This window comes from Candidozyma duobushaemuli (assembly GCF_002926085.2).
Source record: "Candidozyma duobushaemuli strain B09383 chromosome Unknown F_B09383, whole genome shotgun sequence".
Taxonomy (NCBI): domain Eukaryota; kingdom Fungi; phylum Ascomycota; class Pichiomycetes; order Serinales; family Metschnikowiaceae; genus Candidozyma; species Candidozyma duobushaemuli.
In genome coordinates this window covers 307,550-325,781 of record NW_020289899.1, presented here as the reverse complement: position 1 = coordinate 325,781, position 18,232 = coordinate 307,550, and the positions used below count along the sequence as shown (strand labels likewise).

The 18,232-nt window shown below is 43.6% G+C and overlaps 9 protein-coding genes across 9 annotated transcripts; 2 read left to right on the top strand and 7 right to left on the bottom strand. All coding sequences in view use genetic code 12, as the record gives it.

Annotated features, from left to right (window-relative positions):
• Position 1: 1 nt before the first annotated feature.
• LYS9 (saccharopine dehydrogenase (NADP+, L-glutamate-forming)) lies at positions 2-1,339 on the bottom strand (the record flags this gene model as incomplete). The annotated part of the gene is made up of 1 exon (XM_025483244.1): positions 2-1,339. The coding sequence occupies one exon, from the start codon at positions 1,337-1,339 to the stop codon at positions 2-4; it is 1,338 nt and encodes a 445-aa protein (XP_025337457.1).
• Positions 1,340-1,855: 516 nt separating this feature from the next.
• On the bottom strand, positions 1,856-3,031 carry HOC1 (alpha-1,6-mannosyltransferase; the record flags this gene model as incomplete). The annotated part of the gene is made up of 1 exon (XM_025483243.1): positions 1,856-3,031. The coding sequence occupies one exon, from the start codon at positions 3,029-3,031 to the stop codon at positions 1,856-1,858; it is 1,176 nt and encodes a 391-aa protein (XP_025337456.1).
• A 493-nt stretch (positions 3,032-3,524) lies between these two features.
• CXQ87_004808 (Ran GTPase-binding protein) lies at positions 3,525-4,070 on the top strand (the record flags this gene model as incomplete). The annotated part of the gene is made up of 1 exon (XM_025483242.1): positions 3,525-4,070. The coding sequence occupies one exon, from the start codon at positions 3,525-3,527 to the stop codon at positions 4,068-4,070; it is 546 nt and encodes a 181-aa protein (XP_025337455.1).
• Positions 4,071-4,133: 63 nt separating this feature from the next.
• On the bottom strand, positions 4,134-4,475 carry CXQ87_004807 (uncharacterized protein; the record flags this gene model as incomplete). The annotated part of the gene is made up of 1 exon (XM_025483241.1): positions 4,134-4,475. The coding sequence occupies one exon, from the start codon at positions 4,473-4,475 to the stop codon at positions 4,134-4,136; it is 342 nt and encodes a 113-aa protein (XP_025337454.1).
• A 1,428-nt stretch (positions 4,476-5,903) lies between these two features.
• APL2 (Apl2p) lies at positions 5,904-8,135 on the top strand (the record flags this gene model as incomplete). The annotated part of the gene is made up of 1 exon (XM_025483240.1): positions 5,904-8,135. The coding sequence occupies one exon, from the start codon at positions 5,904-5,906 to the stop codon at positions 8,133-8,135; it is 2,232 nt and encodes a 743-aa protein (XP_025337453.1).
• Positions 8,136-8,184: 49 nt separating this feature from the next.
• Positions 8,185-8,871, bottom strand: MED7 (mediator complex subunit; the record flags this gene model as incomplete). Its single annotated transcript, XM_025483239.1, has 1 exon — positions 8,185-8,871. The coding sequence occupies one exon, from the start codon at positions 8,869-8,871 to the stop codon at positions 8,185-8,187; it is 687 nt and encodes a 228-aa protein (XP_025337452.1).
• Positions 8,872-11,000: 2,129 nt separating this feature from the next.
• Positions 11,001-11,573, bottom strand: RPL9B (60S ribosomal protein uL6; the record flags this gene model as incomplete). The annotated part of the gene is made up of 1 exon (XM_025483238.1): positions 11,001-11,573. One exon carries the CDS (start codon positions 11,571-11,573, stop codon positions 11,001-11,003), a length of 573 nt encoding a protein of 190 aa, XP_025337451.1.
• A 510-nt stretch (positions 11,574-12,083) lies between these two features.
• Positions 12,084-13,159, bottom strand: CCP1 (cytochrome-c peroxidase; the record flags this gene model as incomplete). The annotated part of the gene is made up of 2 exons (XM_025483237.1): positions 12,084-12,296; positions 12,458-13,159. 2 exons carry the CDS (start codon positions 13,157-13,159, stop codon positions 12,084-12,086), a joined length of 915 nt encoding a protein of 304 aa, XP_025337450.1.
• A 659-nt stretch (positions 13,160-13,818) lies between these two features.
• On the bottom strand, positions 13,819-17,645 carry CXQ87_004802 (RSC chromatin remodeling complex ATPase subunit; the record flags this gene model as incomplete). Its single annotated transcript, XM_025483236.1, has 2 exons — positions 13,819-16,946; positions 16,979-17,645. 2 exons carry the CDS (start codon positions 17,643-17,645, stop codon positions 13,819-13,821), a joined length of 3,795 nt encoding a protein of 1,264 aa, XP_025337449.1.
• Between the last annotated feature and the right edge of the window lie 587 nt (positions 17,646-18,232).

Here is an 18,232-nt window from a genome sequence, read left to right as displayed (position 1 = left end):
TTTAGGCGACAGTCTTCTCGACCAAGAAGATACCGTAGTCATCCTTCAATGCCTTCATGATTGGCTCGTTGATGTCACCAGTCATAGGGGCCAACAAACCCTTCTTAGATAAGGTGCCATCGAAGATTTGCTGAACAGCAATGGCGCAAGGAACACCAACCAACTTAGCCATGGAAGAGTAGCCCTTAGGGTCACCGTAGTCAACCAAAGTAGAGGTTCTGGTCTCCTGAGTGCCGTCAGCCCACTCAATACCGAACTTGTGTTGCAAGCAGACCATGTCTCTCTCGCCTTCCTCGTATTGGCACAATTCCTCCAAAGTAGCACACAAGGTGTCCAATGGGTTCTTTCTTGGGATGGTCTGCTTGTCAGACAAAAGACCCAACCACTTGAAACCGGAAATGATTCTCTCCTTGTCCTCCTCACTCTTGAAGTTGGTCAACTCAGAGATCTTGGCAACAATGTCCTGCTCGGAAGAGGAGGCAGCACCAATCAATTGGGCCAAAGCATCCTTCCAAGGCTGAGCCTTCTCGAAAGATGGGTGCTCAGCTTCCTTCAAGAAGCCCAAGTCAACGAGCACCTTGATGAACTCTGGGAAACCCTGGTATCTCAAAGTACCTCTGATAACAGTCTCGGCCTCAGGAATGCTGTACAACTCCTTGTAGGTGGTAGAGTCTCTGTTAGGGTAGCAGACGAAAGCAAAACCTGGGTAGATGAAGTAAGGCTTGGCAGTAGCCATCAAGTCCTCAGACTTGACGTCAACAACCTGACCATCCTGCCAGTACTTGGCGAAGTTAGACAAAGCCAACAACACACCACGGGAAGACCAAGAGAACTTGTAACCCAATGGGTTTCCAGAAGCCTCTGGAGCAGGCAATCCACCACAGTAGGACAAGAAAGACTTGATCTTACCGCCAGCCTTGTGCACCTCCTCCATGGTCTTGACAGCGTACAAGTGGTCGATACCTGGGTCCAAACCAATCTCGTTCATAACAGTGATACCAGCATCGAGGATCTGAGGCTCCAACTCCTTCAACTTTGGGTTGATGTAAGAAGTGGTCACCACATGTTTCTTGTGCGCAATAGCGGCCTTGACGACCAAGTGGTGGTAGATGTATGGAATCAAAGAGATCACCAAGTCAAACTTGGAAACAGCGTCGGACAAAGCCTTCTCGTCATTGACATCCAAGGAAATGGCACTGGCAACGGAGCCCGCCAATTGCTGAGCCTTTTCCAAAGTTCTGCAAGCAACAGTAACCTCAATGTTCTTGTCAGCAGAAAGAATATCGACAGTTGGCTTGGCAACGAAGCCAGAGCCCAAGAGAAGAACCTTTTTAACCATGATTCTGAAGCAATAAGTTGTTGTGGGAGGTGAAAAATTGAGCCTTTTTCGAGGTTATTAAACGTCAGTACTATGCAATCACCCTGCATGAACTTTCGTTATCTGTCCCCGCGATACGGCATCTACCCCATGAGTCATAGAGGTAGGATGTATATGATGGCTTGAACAGCCATGAAATTGTAGATCTTGATTTCCAATTATCTATATGTGAGAAAATGAAGATGGTTTGATTCGAGTGCAAAGCGATATGCCACTACATAAGCAAGTAACATGAACACCATTCTTACCCCACAAGGTGATAGAATCGAAGCATGTCGCCTCACGATTATAATACATAAAGAATTTGGCATCACATTGGTGAAAGCGTATTTGAGGCACTTTGCGCATAGGGCTTGCTCTTGATGGACTAAGCTTCCTCGATCGTCATGATGATCGAAATACCTCATCACATGAATATATGCTTGGCCCTTGCCCGTATGAGGGTACTATGCCAGAGAGCCTTTCACAATTCTAAATTTAACCAGACTTCCAAATATTTGCCAGGAAATGCTTTACAAAGGCGATTGGATCCCCAATCTTACCATCTTTAGAAACTTCAACAGTAGAAGCGAAAGATTTGATCGGCAAAACCAAGACATCACTGACCAACTTGGGGTTTTCCAAGCCATGGAAGTCTTTCCACGTCACTGATTGGTAAATTGACAGTTTCACGTAGTCATTAAGGTATTCCAAAACTGTATCAGTCCAGAGTCCACTTCCTGTCCATTTCAGAATTGCCAATGACTTCTGATTCGACAGACCTTCCAATGCAAGTTGTTCGCCATCTTTAAGTGTACGCCTCAAACGCAAGGTATTTTCTGTGATAGATGCAATTATTTCACGAAGAATAGGGTGGCCAGGCTTGCACTGAAGAACATAGTTTCCAAACTCTAATCTGCGGACCGTGTCCAGCCTCCATTTAGCCAGTTTGGAATCTGATCCCACAGCAATGATCAAGCCTAGCTCAGTAGGAGAGACGTTATCCGGTATCCAATTTGGAACTGGTTGTAGTGGCACAGTGTCAACATCAGCATAAACACCACCTTTAGCGAAAAGAATTAAGTATTTGAAGAAGTCCATCTTCAAGATAACCTCAGGCATCAGTTTGTAAGCCTCAATAACTTCTGGAGCATGCTGGTACAAATGCTTCACGGTTGCAAAGGTTGTGTCATCATTGAATAGCTCATGGACAAATCCTGGGTTTTTCACAGCCCACTGAGCCTGACCTTCTCTATATTGAACATCAAATCTATCGTCGTTGAGACCATGCTTCCATGTCTGCCAGATGTAGGCAGGAAACTTTGTTTTTGGATCATACGGCGTTATGAAAGCCAATTTCTCACGAAGTGAAAACTTGTCCGGCGGACTCCTCATGAGCTTGATCTGCTCAATGAGATACTCGTTCTGGCTCTCCAAGTTTCTCAATCTCTCTTCATGCTTCAGATACAACTGTTGCTGCATTTTTTCAAGCTTCTTGAAAAACTCTTCTTGCTTCTTACTGTTCTCATTGGATATAAGTGACAGCATGCCAGCTAGGTTGTCGATGTTAGAAAGTCGAAGGTTCTTCAGTCTCGACACTGAAAAGTTGGTAACAACAACAATCACAACTAGGAGTGCCACAGCGGCTACCCCTAATCGTCTCCTGTTCGTCATTCGGGATTTCATGCTATGGGCTTATGCAAGAGCTATGGAAGAAGCACCCTGGTGTTATAGAAGAGTATTTTGGTTAGGATCAAGCGCGAAGCTTAAAAAAGAATCTTCATGGCGGGTTGACAAAAAGGGCCTCCGGTCTGTAGAGGGTAAAAAAAAGAGTGACGTGAGTTAAGGATAAGCTCAGTTTGAACAATTTATATTATTTCACTGGCCCGATCTATGTCTTTCGAAGAAATTTCTGGCTACCCATCAATATCGTGATTTCTGGCATATAAGCCACACACTTGAACGGAGCTGCTTTACGCTTTGAAAGTTTTTTCGTAAAAGTAAATTACTTATGAAATGCTTTCATGAAATTTCCTGCTTCACAAGCAGCTCCACAAATCTCCAGTATCTAGCGGACTAAACTAAATTAAAACTTAAGTCACATGAGTATATGCACGTGCAGGCCATCTGGTAAGCACACCAACCATAGTCTGTCTTCTCTTCGATTATGACGAAACTTTACGGAGGAGCCATAAGCTGTGATTTACCGGAAGTTGCGGTTGATGTTTCTGATTTTAGGGAAGTCCCAGACACTCAAGAAGTCTTTATATTAGAAAGACCAGATGGGCTTGATCGCTCTGTCATCATTGACTTGTTGGAGATGGTCAAAGCCAACACCCTACCTGAGATTATCGCCATACATCTAGAGGACATAATCGACGGACCTCCTACATTTTTAGCTCCCCTCGAGAGTTCCAAGACTGAAGAAGACTTTGATGCACATTTCTTCCTTGTGAAGCCCTCTCCATCCAAGCAGGAGACAGATGAGACCAAATTATTTATGCTCATTGCGTTATTGAGGTTAGAGAAGGCAGAGAGTGATTGTGTTTTCACATTTAACATCCCATTGAAGTGCGGCGATGTCACAGCAGAGCAGCTTCATGCACAGATGCTGGAAGTGACTAGCGGCGATGGAGAGCTCGGCCGCTGCTTCCAGCAGCTCAAACACTGGGTTTCTACTTTCAAAATTCAAGATTGGAATCTATTCAGTTGAATTATAATAGTTGTCATTTGACGTGAGGGCATTAACGGGGCATAGCGATTCGATGACTTCTCATCACTTCTTACGGTAAAAGTCCGCAGGCATACTGTTGGACAGATTGGAACGTAGAGCTGGTTGCTTGGGGCTGAATAATAGTTGTCTGACAATAAACGAGAAGACCAACGAGATGGATATTGTTTGGCCCGTGATGTAGTAGATTGCTCTCTCTCCAAGGAAGACAAGCCATGAGGGAACGACAAACATAGCCCAGTATAAAAGACCGGTTACTAGAGCAAACACGATAGAATTGAAGATAATTGTCTCATTGGCCGTCAAAACATGAATTGGGGTGTAGTTGCGGTAGGCATTGTATGCCCTAAAAAGCACGTTATTAGTTTTTGCAACCTTAACCTTCATAATGTAGTGGCTTATTGAAGCGTCCGGGGTTCCTGAGCGATAGAGGGCGTGAGGAAGTTGGTAAATAAGCGTGTTTCAGAGAGCAGAGGTCAGTCGGGACATTGCGGATATATATTATATATCAGGTAAGACAAGCCTCAAGCAGGGTCTTGTCTTCCTCGGGAGCTTCGGAAAGCAAAATACTCTGCCAGATGCACAGACTTATGCGGCTAATTGCATGCAGGTGGGAGGTTTCAGGAAACTCGGGAGGGTCAGGCAAAAGGACAATACACAGTAAACATGGTCTTAAACCGCGAAACTAGACCTCTCAAAACCCATTGTTTGTCATAGACACATTTACCCCCCCAATTGTACTGAAAGTCACTTGCCTCTCGGAACGGATTTACGAGAACGCGGATCTTCTAGGGGATACGCTGGGGTTGAGGACTTCCTGCCTGAACCACAGCTTGTGGAGAAATTCAGCGACTTTAAAACGTACGTTTTGCCCGACGTCTGGCCTTCCGAGAAGCTTCAGGGTTTAGAATTATTTGAAGTAGACGATCATCATAGATACACAAGCACCAACACTGTTCATTGTGTATTCTGCTGTACTAGAAGTCTGGGTCTAATATTACCAATTGCTCCGTTTCCCTACCATAAGCTGGTTGGTGTAGGTGCTCATCGTGTAAGTATTCTGCCTTATTGTGCTTGCTTTCAGACTAAATGTGGTGCTTCATCCAGAACCCCACTACTCATGCTTATGCATTGCATGCGCCCTATCTAACTAGCTTATCGGTTAACCCGGCCGTATACTTGAAATCCCTCAAGCAGCTATGTCTTACTTTTAAGAAAAAAGCACTTTCTGCATCAAAGCTTAACTGGCCGCGCAACCACACCCTGCGATTTGCATTGCGCAATTGAGCTCCTTCATGCCAATTCCGGCGAAACAGTCGGCGCGAGTTCCTTGTTTTGCCGACGATTGGTAGTCCTTGCATGCACCTAGACCTTAGATTTTCTGTCTATTTTCAATGCATTAAAGCTTATCAATTCCTCACTTCGTATGCTGATTGAGGCTAGGTCCAGCCATGGAGGCTCTGTTGTTTCTGAGAGATCTGCTAGAGAGCGACGTGTCGATTTCGTTAAATAAAACAGTCCTATCAACTCGGCTACAAACCTATTGGTCGTTTTCAATCCATTCAGACACACTTTTGGAGGCGTCTAGATTAGAGGATTTCTGCGAGATCAGCAGAATTGAAGCTAGGGTGAATTAAAAAAATGATAAAACCTCATATATCTAGAATAATAGCTCGAGCCGAATTGATGTCTAGAGCCACGACACTGTAGTAGCTGAAAATTCCACACGTGAGCAACTGCACGTGCACAACTATGCCTCAAAACTTCAAACAACCAGGTCAACCATACAGCATCCGTGGCTTCGTCTGATCACCCATGTCCTTGGAAAAGAAAATCTTGAATTTTTTGAAGGGACCCAAGAAGGGTGAAACCTTCGAGCTAAAGGCCGGCCTTGTTTCACAATACAAACATGAAAGAAAGGACGCCATCCAGCGCGTGATTCAGGCCATGACTGTTGGAAAGGATGTTTCATCCCTCTTCCCGGATGTCCTCAAGAATATCGCAACTTATGACCTCGAGCAAAAGAAGCTTGTCTACTTGTACATGATGAATTACGCTAAAACACATCCCGAATTATGTATCTTGGCTGTGAACACGTTCGTTCAAGATACCGAGGACACCAATCCACTCGTGAGGGCTCTTGCTATCCGTACAATGGGTTGCATCCGTGTGGAGAAAATGGTTGACTACATGGAAATTCCATTAAGAAGGACCTTACTGGATGATAACCCCTACGTGCGAAAGACAGCCGCCATCTGTGTTGCTAAACTTTTCGACCTCAATTCGGAAATGTGCGTTGAATTTGGCTTTTTGGACGACCTCAAGAAGTTATTGATGGATTCAAACCCCATGGTGGTAGCAAACGCTTTAAGTGCATTGTATGAAATTAGAGATATGAACAAAGATAGTTCATTGGAGGTTTTGGTGATCGACCATCAGCTCATAAAAACATTGATGGCTTGTTTGAACGAATGCACTGAGTGGGGTAGAATCACGATCTTGGGATGTTTGGCAGAATATTCCACCGATGATCAAGAGGAAACCCTTCATATTATCGAGAGGTGTATCCCGCAATTGCAACATGTTAACCCCTCAGTCGTGCTTTCTTCTATAAAAGTTGTTATTCATCACTTGGACAATTTACCAAATCAAGCGACTAAAACCAGTTTCTTGAGGAAGCTCTCCGCTCCATTGGTTTCCTTGGTATCCCTGTCTATTCCAGAGGCTCAATATGTGGGGTTGAAGAATATCAGAATCATTTTGGAAAAATACCCTCAAGTGCTCACGAAAGAGGTGAGAGTCTTTTTCATAAAATACTCGGACCCCTTATACTTGAAGCTAGAAAAGCTAGAAATTGTCATTAGATTGGCAAATGATTCCAACAGCGCTCTCCTTTTAAGCGAACTTAAAGAGTATGCGATGGAAATCGAACCAGCTCTTGTTGCAAAATCCATTCAGGCAATTGGAGCGGTGGCTATCAAGCTTTCCTCGAGCGTTATTCAGGCATCAAATCTCTTGATATCCTTGATGGAGCAGAGAGGAGGCGAATTAGTAATCAACGAAGCTGTTGGAGTCTTGACACAAATCTTAAGACGCTACCCAGGAAAGAATGATTTGATTACTTTGATAGTTCCTGTTATCTCAAATCACATAGATGAGCTCTCTGACCCTCAAGCTCTCGCAGGGTATGTTTGGTTGCTTGGAGAGTATCCAAAATACTTCACGAATCTCAAATCCAAGTTACAGGATCTTGTCGACGGCTTCCTTGAGCATGAATCACTTCTCCAGCTCAACATCTTGACATCAGTTGTCAAGATTAACTTGGTACTTCCATCTGCGGGTTGTTCACAGCTACTTCAAACTGTTCTTGAAAATGCTACTAAGGATTGTGAAAATGCGGACGTCAGGGATAAAGCGTACATTTATTGGCGTCTTCTTTCCACCTCATCTAGCGAAGCTCAGCAACAAATCATTGCATCCAAGCTTCCACCCATCAAAACAACAATTTCTTCCTTCAACCCTATTGTTTTAGATGCTTTGATTCAAGAGTTATCTACGCTTTCATCGGTATATCACAAGCCCGCATCAACGTTTATTGATGCGCAAGCATATGCCACTCATGAAAACCAACAATCAAACAAAAGACTGGGAAGAAAATCTGACTTGTCCGACTTAACCACTAGGGCTAAGCAAGAAATCATCAACAACGCCCGTAACGAGAATTTGCTTGACCTTGATGATGACGACCAGGCTCCTTCATCTAACCCTGAGGGTGCAAACTCGTTATTAGATGAGCTCAATGATTTGTTCAGCGTACCAGCCAATAATACTGACTTGAACAACCACTCGGATGGATCTCAAGTTAAGAGTTCGACAAACGATATATTGAGCCTTTTTGGAAACCCTTCCTCACAGCACGAGGACGATGGGATCCATAAAATAAGAGACTTGAACCTCAACCCAAGTGGTTCGAGCAACCTTGGAAGCGGAACCACCCAGCAAACAAAAAACACCAGCACAAATGCTGATCTTTTGGACCTATTTTAGCCCGAAGGCAGAAGGGAACCCGTAACGACATCTTAGCATAGTCATGGTATCAAGATTCATCAACGAGAGATTGTAGTGTTTTCACGATATTCTGCTCAGTAATGGCAGAGGAACTTTTTTCATCCATTTCAACGATCGGCTGCCTTGATGAAATTTTATCGGCAGACGAGACAAGCAGATTTATGCGCTTCTTAACACCATCCATTGCTTCATCTATCTCGCTTATGTCATTTCTTTTCTTTTCGATCTGCTTTTTCAAAAGCATTATCAAGCTTTCACGAGTTTGATGGGGACGATAGGTATTGAGCAAATGATTCATGTTGATCAAAAGAAGCTTTAAGTCCTCAATCTTGACATAGAATTTTGCTGGTTCCTTGGAGACAGAGCCCACAAGCTCCAAGAAGTTCAATAGTAAAGAGTCTAGGAGTTTGTGAAGCTCATCTATTTTAGTCTGCGAGGTGATTTTTTCGTCTTCGTCGCTGTATAATTGCTTCCATCCCAGCTCCTTGAGAGAAGGTAGCTTGTTGACCAATGCCCACACACTTCCGTATCCTCGATACTGTTCACCTGTTGGCGCTGAAGGAGGTCGATGGAATCGTAGATCACCTGGTGGGAGAGCATCCCCGTCGGATTCCTGTTCGAGCCATTGCTGGTATTTTGATCTATTTGACTCTGTGAAATACTTGTAGTAGGGTGGAGGCAGTGGATATAGCGATGAAATGAGCTCTTCCGACATCGGGAACTGTAGTCAAGTACAATGTAGCAATAAAGTATGAGGAATCTTTTATGTCACCAAAAAAAGCCCGATAATATAATCAAATGATCAATCAAATAGGGCTGCTATGTCCGTTGTGTTCAAAGCCAGGCAAGTACTCGAGAAGGCGATAGTTCTGTACAGTCCATAACCATCAACTTACTAACTCAGCTGGAAACACAGTAACTAGCTTCGCGTTATCCAACAGGCATACTCTACAAAATATGAATGGGGAAGATAGAATCGATGTTGACAGCCAACCGCTAGTGGAGGAAGCCGGCGGGACCGAAATCCTCCCTGAAGGTACTAAACAACAACTGAGCGAGATCCACAATCACGACCACCACGGGAATCATTCGCATCACACACAGCATGAGAGGGACGAAGAGCCTAAGAGGAAGCAGAGATTTGAAGTTAAAAAGTGGACTGCCGTTGCTTTTTGGTCATGGGATATAGTTGTCGAGACATGCGCCATTTGTCGAAATCATCTCATGGAGCCATGCATCGAATGCCAACCGAACAGCATCAACAATTCTGCTGATAACTGTATCGCAGCGTGGGGTGTCTGTAATCATGCTTTCCATATGCATTGTATTCAAAGATGGCTTAAGCTGAGAGCCGTGTGTCCTTTGGATAACAAGGACTGGACTTACCAGAAGTTCGGCTCGTAGATTTTTGTTGCTATTTTTGCAATAAGTAATAATTTAATGTTTGACTTGGCCAGATCTGTAGAGTTGTGAACGAGCAAACGATCCAAGTATCACCACATCACTACAACATCGGTGAAGACCTTCCTCGGCCTCCCTCATACGAAGACTATCATTGCTTCCTTCTGCCTCCACAAAAAACACATACTGCCACTTACTTTTCCTCGATGGTCTTGATGCTATAGAAGTCAAGTTAATGTTCTGTTGTTTGAAGGAATCAAGAGCTGCCATCAAGGCCCCAGGATCATCATGATTGAGCGTGAACATTATCGAGGTGATTGCAGTAAGTGGGATCATCTCTTTCGTCTCTGCTTTCCCTTGTTTTTGTTGTGGAAAAGCGGGCTTGTTCCCCAAAACTAAGAATCTGGTTGTATTGTCTGGGATATCCTCAATTTCAGCCTCTATTATCGGTAAGTTTGTTAACTGAGCACACATTTTGGAACTGATACAAGCTACTGTGTTCGTAGAGTCTTGACTCACTATTCGAGCAGCCTCAGCAGTAGAGCTTACATCGACTTTTGTACATTTTGCGTATGATTTCAACAGCTTTGAAACCTGACCCCAGACCTGCGGATGCGAATAGATCGTGTGTATTTGAGACTTTTCGGTGGCATTGGAAAGCAAGTAGTGATGTATCGCCACAAACTGTTCTCCCACTACTTGGAAAGTTGGTCTCGGCTTTTCATTATCGCCAATGAACCAGTCTCTTAGAAGGTCATACGTGAAGACCACTTGTCCGTTTGTAGAATTCTCGAATGGAACAACAGCGAAGTCGACATTGCCGGCATTGAGTGTTTTGAAACAATCACCGATTGAGCTTTGAGGGAATATCGATAACTCTGGGGAATGCCCAAATTGCTGAATCACGGCCTGATTAATTAGTACTTGATACAGTAGCATGAATCAGCATCTCATACACACCTCATGTGTATACGTTCCTTCGGGGCCCAAGAACGCAACCTTCATTTCTGGTTATTAGTTGATAAGTGATTTAACAAGGTAAGTTTAGCGGGCGCACCTAACGTCCATTTACGATCGTTATGTGCAAACCTACGGGCTTCTTCAAGTTCTGCTCAATAACGCCTAATCAGGAAGAGCACCTACCCTTCTTCACCAGGTGTTAACAAGCAAAACAAGAGAAAATTAGGACTCAAAGCCGTTGACCAATAATAAGATGATGAGAAAACCAATGAAACCTCGTCACTTATAGCAACAGCCCTGAGTCACATTCCTACAGTGAATCATTGGTGGCTCTGTATTGGTAATTGAGCTCTGTAATGTATTCACAGGAGACCAGGGGGGTAAACCGTAAAGCCGTATTTCGAACTATAAAAAGTTTGTCCCGTAGTGTTTGGAAGATAGTGTATTAACAATAACCGATGAGCAGTGAAGCATATCTTTCAATTAGTTGTCATCGATCAATCCACGCTCAGAAACGTAGATACCATCCAAAAACTTACGGATATCCTTGTTTCTAACTCTGCAGATCTGGTTGATGTCAGCAGCATTCTGCGAAACAGCCTCCAAAGAGTTACCAGAGATGATCAACTCATCCTTCTGGGTGGTAGACTGCTCCATGGTGACACCATCGAAGATCTTGACGTGTCTGACCTTCTTCTCACCCAAAAAGTTTCTGATCTCAACGTACTTCTGACCGTCAATCTCAACAGTGTTAACGTTGATAGGGAAATGGGCGTAGACGTATCTCATCTTGTACTTGTAACCCTTGGTAACACCGGTCACCAAGTTAGAAATCAAAGACTTGACAGTTCTCAAAGCAGCGACGTGCTTTCTGTCACCGTGAAGAACGATGATCTTGATAGCCCTGTCAGACACCTTCTCGAAAGTGACATCGATGTGCTTCAAGTCCTTGGTCAACTCACCTCTTGGACCAGTCACCTTGATGGTTCTGGCCTTGATGTTGACAGTAACACCCTCAGGGATCTCCAAGATCTGCTCAGACTGAATGAACTTCATGCTATACTATTGATGTGTGAGTAGTGAGTTGTAGCTGAAAATTGAGAAGAAAAATTTTGTAGTTACAAGAACTAAAACAATATACACACCCTATACTGTGCGACGTAGTATACATTTTACGCGGAGCAGGGTTTGCAGGTGAGCATCTGAGGGCTGCGAATGTGACGGCTTTTTTTGTTCGGTATCCCTTACATGAATAGACGTATAGAATTATAGTTTGTAATTCTTGATTCAATTTTCTTTAACCAATAGACTTTTATTCAGTTTGTGAAAATGGCACTAAAGCTGTGAAGACAAATTTTGATCCTTATTTTCTTTAAGTGAATATTGAATCCTGTGGCAGTATGTTGATTGTGACAAGATATTGAATTTGAGGTTTATTTACCGCTTGCGTCGCTCACGTATCATCTAGCTCTACAGGCAATCATTTTCAGACGCTAATATTCATTTACAATTGTGATGATCTTTCCAAAGATAGCGTAGTACATGTAGATCGAGAACACTTCATCTTCACTCTTGTTCTTCTAAAGTCTTGAACTCATAGTAAGGAGTATCTTTGGCGAACTCAATGCCATTTTCGAGCAATCTGGTGAAGGCCTTAGAGAAGTCAGCGAAGAAAAGGTCCTGATCAGCGGCATAGAGCTTAACATACTTAAGAAATTTGCTGTCTTCCTTAAGCACCATGTCAGTAGGCAACATCATGAATGAACTGGTTTCGTCGTCCTGATATTGTCTCTTGCCATCCCATTCACGAATGTGCCACTTTTGCAACAATCTAACAAAAAAGTCATTGGTGAACATATTTGGAGATGGGCCCAGGGACCATCATATCCAGATCTATAGGTGTGGCATTTGCCCAATGCATGAGCTCCGATAAGGGCCACCATTTCTCTGTCATCGAATCCCAAGCGGTTAAAGATCTTTCTCACGTAAGCACCCAGTTCCTGAGAGGCATCTGGCAAGTTGCCGTTCTCAGGGATTTTGTCCTTCTCTGATTTGGAGCAGTCGACTCTTCCAGGTCTCCACTTGATTTTTGGACCACCAGCTTCCTGTACAGCAACGACACCACCAAGGGTCCACAAGTCTCCTCTGCTGAGCCAGGGGAATTCATAGTGGAATTCATTGAGGAAGTCTCTTCCAGCATCCAAACCAGCGTTCTCAGGGTCAGTGGACTCTGGGGAATAAATCATTGACCCACTATAAGAGCCGCCTGAGTTTTTCTTCTTATCGTAGGTTCCTGAGCTATGCCACGCCAAACGGCACAACAAACCATATCTACCTGCTCCTTCGTCCGCATCATCCTCATCTTGAACCTTTTGCGCAATGGCGTTATAAACCTCTTGAAAGTCTTTCTCGGTCTTTCCTTCAAAAACTTGGGCCAACTTAGCTGGAGTAGCAGCTGCAAAGAACTTCAAGCCATTGTTCTTCTGAGGAGGTTTGTTGTTGTTACCACCAAACTGCTGTTGATGTAAATATAAAGCACCAGCGGTAGCGGTAGCAGCCCCTCCGACGGCGGCAGCATAACTTAAAATTTTAGAATACGAGTTCTTCGAACCTGCTGAAGAACGGAATACGATAGACGCCATCACGGGATTGTCTGTTTGATGTGAAGAAATTCGATAGAAAGCTTTCTATTTTTTTTTTTGTTTTTTTTTTTGCCTTTTAGCTCATTGGGCACGAGGAAAGAGGCTGACTTTATATATTCTGGCTGAAGTAAAATCACGTTTGCGTACATGACAGATCTAGCCGGTCGTAAGGTAAGACGGCACACATCGCCACCCCTCTTTATAATTGACTCTGAATTGGGCGTAAAATCCGTGACCTGGGCTTAAAGCTGCTCTCACACACCATACCCGAGGAACGAAAGTGGAGAGAGAACCAAAAAGAGCAGGATTGTCCTACAATCATTGAAGGATGCACGGCCCTCTATTGCGGGGGAGTGGTGCGATACAGCAAGGTCTCCTAAAGTCTGTTAAAAGAATATCTACTTTATCCTAACAGTCAATTGTATTCCCATATTGCTTTGACACGCACTACCCGCTATTTATATGAGGCGTGGGCAATAACCTTGCCAGTGTGAACTCTTGTCCATAATAATCACCATGCAAGTGTCGTGAGGCTCATGGACTTTGTGGTGAGGTGTAATCGCAACGGTTTTGATTGGTCGACATATATGCAACTTTGATGTCATACGGCAGACAATTGGACAAGGATTCTGAATGCGATTGATGAAAGACTTTCCTTTCTATAGACTATTCACATATTCCTCAATCTCTTCAGCATCTTGGAAAACCCAAGAACCTTCTTCGTTATAAGTTTTAGCATTAGAGCACATGAGTTTGAGCTCGTCAATAAAAGCCTCGAAGCAGTCGTAACGTTCCTGCGAAATATGCTTTCGAATCTGGCTTATCGCGGTAGGACGTTTAATGACCTTGTAGTAATCAGCATAGAGTTTCTTGGATGGTAACCGAAGGAAAATTTCTGCAAGGTTGTGACCATCCCTGTTGGACTGCATTTCCTGAATGTGATCAAGCACGCTAAGACATCTAGCAGATAATCCGTCGTCCCCGTTTTGTACAGCCTCGGGGTCAACAGGACTAGTGGTTTCCCGGCGGGCTCGCTTCCGCTGCACTTCGCCATCAGACTCTTCGTCACCATCATCTGAATCACCTGGTTCTTCCAGCTCTCCATTAGCAGCTTTTCTTTTCCTCCTTGCACGCTTCTCTTCCTTACGACGAATTGCATCCTCCACAGTATCATTATCGTCATCCATCGCCATGAGCCATTGCTCCTCCGTTAAACCGTCATCGTATTTCACCTTCTTCTTTTCACGCATCCGAGACAACTCTTTTGTATCTCTTTCGAAGTGATGTGAGATATCCTCTGTGAAAACAGGGGGAAGCTCGTCCTTCGGAATCAAACGACTGCTATAGCCACCTTGGCGTGCCTCGACCTTCTCCCTCACCATCCGATCGGTGTCCATCTTTGTGAATAAGATTTTTTCGTCTTCGCTTCTCGCTAAAATATCGTTCAACTCATCATCATCTAAGGAGTCATTCTCCTCATTTTCTTTGTCTCCCTGTTCAGCATCTAGCAATCTCTTCAAAAATTCTTCTTGCTCTTCTGCAGTGGACTTATTGTCGAACTTACCGGCTTGGATGACTTTGCCGTCAATTTCTAGCTTCTGATGAGCACGCTCAAGAATCACTTCTTCGATGGAATCATTTGAAATCAAACGAAGAATCCTGACCTCATTCTTTTGACCGATTCTGTGTGCTCTATCTTGAGCTTGCAAATCCTGATGCGGGTTCCAATCGGTATCGAAAATGATGACAGTATCAGCACTTTGCAAGTTCAACCCCAAACCACCAGCTCTCGTTGACAAAAGAAAGCAGAAGTAATCTGATTCAGGCTTGTTGAATGCTTTTAACATATCCTGACGATCCTCCGCCTTAGTAGCACCATCCAATCGCAAGTAACGCATATCCTTGAGCCGCAAAAAATCCTCAAAAATATTCATGACAGAGGTCATTTGGAAGAAGATCAACACCTTATGGCCACTAGCCTTGAATTTGGGAAGTACCCTGTCCAAAAGCTCGAATTTACCCGATGTCCGCCACAAAAGGTCATTTGTGAGGCGGCTAGTATTCAAGACATCTTCAACTTCCTCAAAAACGAATGGATGGTTGCAAATTTTCCTCAATTGCATGATTTTGTTATTCAAACCTTTGATTCCCGACTTGTTATTGGTGCCTGTTGTCTGGGAACCAACGAAGAGGGCATTGTGCTTCAACATCTGCTGATATAAGATATACTGCAAACCAGAAAGATTACATTTCAAAACCTTTTCCACCTTGTCTGGAAGATCCTTCTCGACGTCCTTTTTCAAACGTCTCAACAAAAACGGCCTCAAAACCTTGTGTAATCTTCTGATGACCAACAAGCTCTCCTCCTCTGTAAGCTCGATCTTTTCTTGTGACCCTGTATTCGCAAAGGGAGTATTAAACCACTCATCGAAAGATTTGACCGAGTTGAAAATTTTGGGGAGCACGAAGTTAAGTAATGCCCACAACTCGGGTAAGTTGTTTTGCAATGGTGTACCTGTCAAAATAAGTCTGTTTTTGGTACGATAATATTGCTTGAGAGTGACCGATAACTTGGACTGAGCATTCTTCATCCTATGACCCTCGTCGATAATCATGTGCGAATAGCTGAAGCGCGACAACATGGGCCTTTCCTTAATGATATACTCATAGGTTGTTAACATCACTTGGAAATTTCCCATTCTAATATCGAACAGAAGCTCCTTACGCTGTTGTGGAGAGCCCTTAAAAACAATAACCTTAACAGATGGTGCCCATTTTTCAAATTCAACAGTCCAATTTGTGATTGTAGACAACGGGACAATAACCAAGAACTTGTCCTCATTCTTTTTCTCGATCAAGTACGTGATGAGGGAAATAGATTGAATAGTTTTTCCGAGGCCCATCTCATCGGCCAAAATACCATTCAACTTGTTATTGTACAAAGACACCATCCATTGTAGCCCTTTCAATTGATACTCTTTCAACTCTCCACCAACCAAGATAGAAGGCTGGGCCTTGACCTCCTCCTTAATTCTGTGGGCGACCTGGTAATAATCGATCTTTTCCCTCAATTCATCGACAGTGTCCTCTTCCTCTTGCACGATTTCATCCAGTTCCGCTTGCTGGACCTTAACAGCCTTTGCCAACGAGTCCAAGAAACTATTCGTTTGCTTCAACAAGTGTGTAATTCTATGATCTTTTGTTTGGTCAAGAAGCTTTATGTACGCTTCCTCATCATTAGCTTTCAAGGCTTGCAAACGCTGCTTCGCAGTCTTTTCCATTTTCTTCGATTCATCCTTCTCAGTATTATTATGAAAATTGTTTATGAATCTCGTTAACGTTGCCTTTTTATTCACACGATTGAGCTTGATCTCATTGGCTATCCTCGTGTTCTCTAAGATTCTGTTTATCTTGTCAACTTGGAGTTTATGCTTTTTCGCATCAGCTTCAAGCTTGAATTTGTTCTCTAACTGCAGGGCTAAAAGCTCTGGGTTGGGCTGATTCATCTTTTCTCTGATGTAAAAGCCTCTTCTCCCCTGCAATACCAATGAGTTGTTCTTGAGATCAGGGGAATCATAGTGTGCTGTCAATGAAATCTTCCTAAAGATGGCATTTTTCAATCTCTTTTGAATCGCCATTACCAGAAGGGCTTTCAACTCGATTAATGCTCTTACTTTAAGCTTGTTCAGCGTTTCAGACTCCGTACCACTTTGTACATCGAGCGTTCCGAGGTTGCCTGGAAGATTTTCTAAATCATGTAACCGAGTGGATATCTTATGCCCGATAACTTGGTCCTTGTAGTAGTCATTAATGGGGCACTAGAGGAGGATGTTGGGAACTGGGCTAAACCGAGCGACCTCAACGTTGACAAGAAATTAGCATCGGGTTCCTGTTGCCTTTCGAAAACAGCCTGAATATTCTCTCGAATTAAGGTTTTCGAAACCAGCGTTTCATCAGAAGTGTTATCAGCTGTATCATCAAGAGAAACTTGAAGTGGAGTCGGCAAGTCTAAGTTTCTCAGGAGTAATTGAAGGCTCGCAAGCTGCTTGGACAATAAATTTGAATCAATGTTCTCCATCAGACTGGTTTCTTCAAGGGAGCGAAGAATATCATTTTCTAATGCACCCTCCTCTTCGACGAAACTTTCGTAGCGTGCACTTATCTTCAGGAGGCACGTCTCGATTTTTCTCAATTCCTTTTCGTAAGGGTCGACAAAACTTTCAACGTCACTTTCGTCTGCAAACAGCTGCAGCTGATCGGCAATTTTCTGATACGCCTGATGCTTTTCGAAAGCGTCTCTGGAAAACTGAAGAAGTTGCTGATAGCGGGACACCAAGTCATTAAGCTCTTGAGTCGATGAAGGAGCTTCGATGTTGAAATCATAGCCTGCTTCGCTACGAGAACCGTTAATCACGTCACTCTCATCGTGGGCATTGCCATTTGAAGTGAAGTGATCCTCACGTTTCTCAAATTGCACGCTGCTCATGACAGTTCGCTGAGTTCGCAGTATATAAAGACGACGTTTGGTGGTGTGAACTTTCAAAAGTGTGCCAGTGGCTCTCAGTCAAAGGCTGCTCCGGAATATTCAAGTTTCGTTCTGGGTGCGTAAACGTTGAAGGAGCTGTAGTTGGTGAGGGTTTTTTATTTAGTTTTTTTGTTGTCCAGGGAAACTTCGCATATACAGGAATGGTCTACGATTTAATCCGGTGAATGGTACATGGCTAATGTATCTGCCAGAGACAATTTTACAGCGAAACCGTGGTGCATTCTATGAGGTGATTGAAGCCTCTGCCTTTTTCAAACGTTTTGTAAATTGATAGAGCATCTCACATTTCTTGCGCCTAGATGCTGGTAAGCTTTCAGGTTATAATGAAGCTTCATTGATCAGAACCTAAACAGGCCTATCTTACTATGGTGAAGCATCCTTTGTACTAACGTATGGATCGATATGACCTATAGATGTGAGGTGTAGCGAGAATCGTGTTCTCCGGTCTCCCCTTGTTTTCCAGCAACTGAAACCTCTCTAAAAAAGCAATAACCAATTATCATATGAAGACACGACTTCTATTCCAC